Below are 7518 nucleotides of genomic sequence, written 5' to 3'. Positions count from 1 at the left end.
AATTCATAGTTTCAAATCCCTAGGTTATGCTTCCTTTCCAGTGTTAGCTATCCCTTCTCCTGTGTTTTTCTATGACACATCATCATTAGACTATAAGTCCCAATCCTTTGATTCCACGAAAAGTTTTTCAAACTTTGATTCTAACAATATGAATCTCAAGCAACAATCTTCCCAAAGACATTTACTGAATAATCTTATAAGAGAAAAGCCAACAGTTTAATAGAGAATGTTCTCAGAAGCCACAACACTTAAGATGTAATTAACTATGAGAGCTTCCCATCATAGGAATACTAGATACCCTAGAATAAAATAAATATCTCTTTTACTCATAAGGTAGGAAAAAATGTTGGTTCAGTAGACCTATAAAGCATAAAAATTTTTATCATTCGAGTGATTAGATAAATTCAAAGGTAATATTTTTATCATTCGGGTTAGTATATTAATTTTTAAATTACTCATTCAATCAGTTAAATAGAAAATTTCTAAGATCTGTGGTGGATACAGACTAAAAAAGCCCCACCAACATATATTAGATTTGTTTCTTGTGGTCGTATAGAAGGAAGATTAACCAATCATTTTTCTATTTCATTTGGATTACATCAAAGGTAGGATATAGGCCCCTATTTTTTGCTTAGTTTTGAATTCTCTTAGTGTACATTTATAGGATGATGTACCTTAGTGTATGTTTTTCACTGATAATATCCTTCTTCTGCATAAGACTAGAGAAAAATTTCATAAAAAAACTTGCATTATAGAGGCATATATTAAAGTCTAAAAGCCTTCATTTGAGTAGATATACAACTCTATGAATGAATAGTAATTTTAATAGTAGTAGATCTAGTGGCAGAATTGTAACAATAGGAGATCAAATTATTAAAAGATGTGAATGTTTTACATGTATCGGGTCTATAGTTCAATGTGATGGTGGAAGATGTGGATGTTATTAGTAGAATTCAATTGCATGGTTGAAGTGGAAGAATGCATTAGGCCTATTGTGTGATAGAAAAGTACTCCTTAGACTTTAAGGCAAATTATATAAGATGGTGGTTAGAATTGCAATGCTTTGCGGTGCAGAATATTGACCTTTAAAAGAGAAGCATAAAACAAAATTAGGTGTTACTGAGATGAGAATGCATAAGTGGATGAGAGGCTTGAAACTTAGAGACAATGTGTGAAACGAATGTATCCGTGAAAGGGTTAGTTAAACTCCAATGACAGACAAGATTAGAGAGAATCATCAAAGTTGGTTTGGTTACATTAAACGTCGACCAACTGATGATTTGATTAGAAGATTAGATGCTTTAGATTCAACCTATATTAAGAAAGATGGAGGTAGACCTAAAATGACTTGGGCGTGCTGTATAAAAAGTTATCTTAATTATTTGAATTAAATGAAAATTTGACACTAATATGACATGATGGAGAAAAAAATTCATGTAGCTGACCCCACTTAGTGGAATAAAAGGTTGTCATCATTGTTGTATTATAAGAATAGCACTGCCTAATATCCATGAATTATATGTAAATAGTGAAGTGCAAAGTTAGTTTATACATGCAAGTTTTATGTTCAGTAATACGATTTAAATTGATTTACAACAAAGTCAAAATTGTTGTTGGACTTGGTTCCATTTAATCATTGTCTAATAAAATTATAATGGAAAAAATCTGTGACGTTTATTTTGCGCAAGGTTGTGAAAGTTGAACTAGACAATGAACCAGTAGAAGGAAAAGTTCAATGTTCAAGGTTCAAAGGTTGAACCGGTGGTTCAACCGCATGACCTAATAAATAATAATTATATTTAAAAATAACAATGCATAAGATTTTCATCACACTCAATTCATATGTATTTAAATAACTAACACCTAAAATTCAATTTTAGCATATGTCATTTTATATATGCATAAAAAAATGTATTTCATTTTTTAAAAATTAAAATAACGATGTCTTATGTGATATGAATAATTTTGGTGGTATAAATGTAAAATAAAAAGAGTTTTTGTGTTAAATATATGTAAATAAATAAAATTGATTGGTATGTATGTATATTTGTAATAATGATTTTTTTGATGTGAGATGAGTGATTTGGGTATAAATGTAAAAAAATAGCGTCTTAGGTGTTAGATATGTAACACACATAAAATTGGGTTGTATGTATGTAAATGCCATAGAATCGAGAATTGAACGCTTCCTTAGAACTGGAGCCGGTTCAGTGGTTGAATCGCCGGTTCAACTCGGTTCTGGGCGATTCTATGCGGAAGGGGTTTTTTATGCGATCCAGAAGCAGACCTATAGCTGGTTTACAATCGAACCAGTCGGTTCGACTGGTCTTCTAAACCTTGATATTAGTGGATTTGTGTTGCATTGTTGGTTGCTTGTAATAAACTAAAGTAGATTTTTCATTGTTGCTGACTTGTAATAAATTAATTAAATTTTTGTTAACTTCAGTAAATTTAAGAGAAATTAATTTAATATTTTGATATTCATATAAATTTATTATGTATTAGACCCTATCAGTGAATTATTTTTTAGAAGGAGCGAGCAATTCTTTCTAATCACATTAAAAATAGCACTAATTATCAATTTTTAAGGGTCAACCCCACATTTTCATGCATGAGTAAAATGCTATGCATGTAAATATGTAAGTTTAGATGTGAGACACATAAATCCATAAAAATTGTGTGCTACTTATGTAAATTTTCTTTTTCTTTTCTTTTAAACTAATAACTTATTCTTACGGGTTAAGATCGACTGACCAGACCGCATTGAAAATAACGATAAATAAGTAATAATCAAAATTTGTGGTTACCTACCAATGAAATCGCCATTTACTGAAACAGGAATGAAATGACACCATCAGTTTCACAGAAAGTTATTGCGTGCCAGTAGGGGTGTAAACGAATCGAACACGAATGAACAGAACTCGTGTTCGTGTTTGGTTCGTTTGAAATTATTTGTGTTTGAAATAAACTCGTGTTTGAAATTGTTCGTTAAAAGTGTTGTTCGTTTTCGGGTTTGATTTGTTCGAAATAAGTTCGAATTGTTTGAAATGTTTGAATTGTTCGAATTATCTAAATGGTTCAAATTATTTGAATTGTTCGAATTATTCTAATTGTTTGAATTATCCGAATTGTTTGATTTGTTCGAATTTTTTGAAAATATTAAGATTTGCTTGTATATTTATGTTGCTAAAATATTAAAATATTTATATCAATTAAAATATTTATAATATTTATATTGATACTGTTTGATTCGTTTAACAAACCGAACGAAAAAAAATATTCGTGTTCTTTTCGTTTGCATATCGAACGAATCGAACACGAACTTCCTCGCGAACCGAACAAGAACTGTTCGCGAACAACGAACTTTTTTGACAGCCTTACGTGTCAGAAATGTTTACATCTCATAACAAATCAGGTTAATATATACAAGTAAACAATAAACACGAAGAAATCCCAAAGGCGAATAAATACAAAAAAAAAACAAAAGAAAAAAGAGATGCCGAAACATATAGGTATTTAAAATAGTGGCATCAAATTGCATAATCATGCTGCCTATACAAAATACATGAAAAAATTTGAGCCTCAAAATTGCAATCCCTCATGTCCCAGTGTACACGAACTGTTCGCGAACAACGAACTTTTTTTACAGCCTTACTAGTCAGAAATGTTTACATCTCACAACAAATCAGGTCAGGTTAATATATACAAGTAAACAATAAACACGAAGAAATCCCAAAGGCGAATAAATACAAAAAAAAAACAAAAGAAAAAAGAGATGCCGAAACATATAGGTATTTAAAATAGTGGTATCAAATTGCATAATCATGCTGTCTATACAAAATAAATGAAAAAATCTGAGCCTCAAAATTGCAATCCCTCAAGTCCCAGTGTTAAAATTCATTGCAATAAATACCTCCAATTTACAAGAACAATAAAAAATAAAATTTACAGGAATCAGAGTGTCAAAATTGGATGATAACCATGTACATTTTACAAAACCTACAGCAGCTAAAACTTATTCCACTTGCTTAAATCTTCTGATTTACTGTGATCTTCGGTTTCCCCTCTCAGCCTTTATGGAAGTAATGGCAGAATCAGCAGCAGGTCCTAAACCTTTTCTTCCTACTAATTTCACACCAAGCTTCTCAGTTAGATAATGTAACCTCATTTCATCACCTCCTCTAACCTCTCTCAATTCCAAAGCCTGTTTTTGTGTTAGTAAAGTGTAGACATAAAGCTGCTGTTGCTGGTTGTAATGCGAGTGCAGTTGCTGAAACAACACTTTGTTTGAATGTTGTTGACTTGCTTTCGTTCCCTCATTATTACTCTTCTTCTTTATAGCGCCTAAGGCTACCCTCAAGATCGCAATAGATTTTGGATCAGAAGCTTTCCCACCAAAATTAATGGAGAAGCTTCCAAATTCCAGGTCGGGTTCCCTAAACAAATCTTCGAGAAGTGCGGCACAAGATTGGGTGTCCTTTGATAAGCTCCTTTCAACTTCAATATTCAAAACTCGGGCATTAGCATGGCGAGCCATATTAGCAGCCTCTCTAAGACCGCTGAGGAAAGCTCCGTGCATTGTGGCAGGGTATCGCCTTGCGGTAGCTTCGCCAGCAAAGAATAGCCGTCCATCTCCGACACTTTCTGCTAAGATGTCATAGTCATCGCCGGATGCTCCGACAGCAACATGAGAATATGAACCCAAGCTAAAAGAGTCTGTACCCCATCGAGTACATACACTTTGAAGAGGATCCGGAACATCAATGCCCTGTGGTTCAAAAATGCCTGTATCAAAAAATACTGTGATCAGAAATGCTATAGGAAATGTGAAAAAGAAACTTTCTAATGGAAATTTAAGGATATTATGCAAAAAATAATAAGACACAGGCATGATGGTAAAATTGTTCTAATGAAAATAAGAAAAAACTAGAAGCAACTTTACAATTTCCATATTGAATGCAGAATGTAACATATTTCCCACCTTAAAAAAAGCGGGGAAAATATTGCATTTCCCTAAGTGAACTACACCTCCTTAGGTACCATTATTAAAATTAATACACCTCAAATGCAATGCCATGCTTTAGCTAATGCTTGCATAACCTTAGTGTAAGACTTGAAATGAATCATTTATCTTTATTTCATTACTTCTGCAGCTGCTTTCATATTTATAGGAATATTCCGATTTGATAAAAGTGATCAAGGTAGCAACAAAAAACATACTGGGAATCAAGATGGGAATAGGGTTCAAATTTTACTTTGTTAATGTTCTGCTATAGCCTGGGCCCTAAGATGTAGTAAAGGTGAGTGATGTAAGACTTCTGATAGTTAGAAATGATTATCACTGATAGATTTTTAAAATTGTCCAAATTTTAAAAAAAAAATCTAGAATACTGTCGTACCAATATACAAGTTTATTGGACGGAAATAATTTCTAAGGAAATAAGTTCCACTTAATAAAGATAAGTTTAACAGGACAAACTTTTCTTTACTAGTTCTCTATTTCTAAAGCGTGGTATTGCTTGAGGATAATAAAAAGGAATGTAAATCAAAAAAGATAAAGAGAAAATGGCCTGGTAATATCATATCAGACATCCCATTTTTGGGTACAAATACAAGAAATTTCAAAACTATTAGCACCCTTGCGAAATGGTTGTCCTAATTTTTAAATTCAAAACAAGTGTTGGATGGTTAAGACTAATAAATCTTCGCTCCCCATTCATCCCCACAGAGATGTTACACTATTGAATCAGTAAACTTCAACTATATTTTGGCAAAAGCTTATACGCACACATCTTCTATCCATGCTATCTTTCCTCAAACCATTTTCTTCCAATCTTCCACATTAAATTCATATGGTCATACAAGCGGTGCATCATCTACCTGTGCCCCCAGCCTGACTTAATTATTCAATATCTTCTCCTCAAGAGATGCCCCTCCCACAATGATTTAAATATGAATATTTCTCCATCGATCATTCTTGGTTTTGCCACACACCCATCTCAGCAATCTAGTTTGTGTCAAAATTAACTTGAAAATGAATGGCAATTTTATCAAGTAAACTAAGGGCTCGTTTGAGAGCGCCTATTGGGAGCATCGGCTTCCGTTTGAAAAAAACGTTCGCGTGGGACGTTTTGCGCCCGCTCCTTTCTCTTATCACGATTCCCTTAAGGGGGCGTAATCTGGCCAAAAACTCCGTTCCGCGTATGCTTCTCGCATTTAGGGTTATTTTTCCTGTGCTGTCCTTCCCGTCTCTCCCCCTTGCCCTCGCCCTTCCCGTCTCGCCATTTCTGTCTCGACCTCGCCCGAAGCTTACGAGGCTGTGATCCCCGATATGAGGTATATTTTTTTGACCTCACACTCTCGCCCTACCTGATATCCCTCTCCTTTCTTCCCGCGAGGACGTATTCGACCCTCTCACAGTAATTTCTGTTTACCATCTCACAGTAATTTATGTTCTTATGGTCGTTAGAAATGAAACATTGAAATTTTTTGCTGCGAGAATTTTTTGCAGCGGAATGTTTGATTTACTGTGAAATAGTTAGGATCCTTTTCCGTTGTTCAAAATTTTCATGCTTGGGAATTTTTACCATTTTTAATTTCACGTTGGAATGGTATGGATCAATATTCTTCTTTGAATGATGCTTTGAATGATGGGGAAATATTGAATGCAAGAAAGCTTGGGAAGATTTTCATTTCACTGGATCAGTTGAATGGAAAAATAGGGTCCTGCATATCCAAATTTATGCAGCTCTGTTGGATCTGTTGGATGGTTGAATGATTTTAATGAGTTTAATATTACGAGTGAGAATGGTTATAGAATTGGGGAGCTGAAACATATGAGTGAAATGCAATGTTTATGTTGGAAAATTATTTTGGTTGCCATATTTTCTGTGATTTACTTATTTGAATCACATATTCAATGAAGTGATGATTTGTGACTTCATTCTTGAGCTTTATTATTCTTATTCCTCTCCAAATAAAAGCTGAAAGTTATGTACTGTCTTTATCTTTCTCCATTTGGTGGGCTAAGTTTTGGCCCCTAGAGGACTGGATTTCAGTTGTAATTTCTATACTGATTTTGCCCCTTTCCTGGGATTGGTTTGGCCTGAGATTTGGGGCCCGGTTTTGCCTCGAAATGATTCAGTTTTGTCCCTTGTGTTGGGCCTGATTTTGTCTCGTGACGGTTGTTTTTTTTAGTTACATATTGGGTTAGGCCTTGCTTTTGGGTTGGCCCTGTGTGGAACATATTTAAGGCATGATTTTTGTTGTTTCTTTGAGGCATTCTATGATTGGAGTACATAAACAACTGAAGTTTGATTTCTAAGACTTTTTGTTGTTGCCTTGAGTCCTGTTTTGCTCCTTACAGTTGCTGACCCTCTTTTCGAATCGTATGCTAGAAGAATTGGTACAACAGGGGCCATTTTTCTCACCATCTAAGCATAAACTGATTTAAAATCACCTATATTTCTACAATACAGATAACAGTGAAGGCTTAGGTACTTACAAAATAGGTACTTA

At 34.0% G+C, this 7518-nt stretch overlaps 1 protein-coding gene across 2 annotated transcripts in view; it reads right to left on the bottom strand.

Annotated features, from left to right (window-relative positions):
- Positions 1-3815: 3815 nt before the first annotated feature.
- Positions 3816-7518, bottom strand: part of LOC110036327 (lysine-specific histone demethylase 1 homolog 3) — a 31849-nt gene continuing 28146 nt past the window's right edge. For both annotated transcript variants that reach the window (XM_020740744.1, XM_020740745.1), the window contains one exon: positions 3816-4785. In XM_020740744.1, the coding sequence (XP_020596403.1) occupies positions 4043-4785 (743 nt within the window). In that variant the 3' untranslated portion in view covers positions 3816-4042. The remainder of the gene's footprint in view (positions 4786-7518) is intronic.

Source organism: Phalaenopsis equestris, unplaced genomic scaffold (assembly GCF_001263595.1).
Source record: "Phalaenopsis equestris unplaced genomic scaffold, ASM126359v1 Scaffold205161, whole genome shotgun sequence".
Classification (NCBI taxonomy): domain Eukaryota; kingdom Viridiplantae; phylum Streptophyta; class Magnoliopsida; order Asparagales; family Orchidaceae; genus Phalaenopsis; species Phalaenopsis equestris.
The sequence above is the reverse complement of the archived record's forward strand: the minus strand, read 5'-3'. Positions and strand labels throughout refer to the sequence as shown.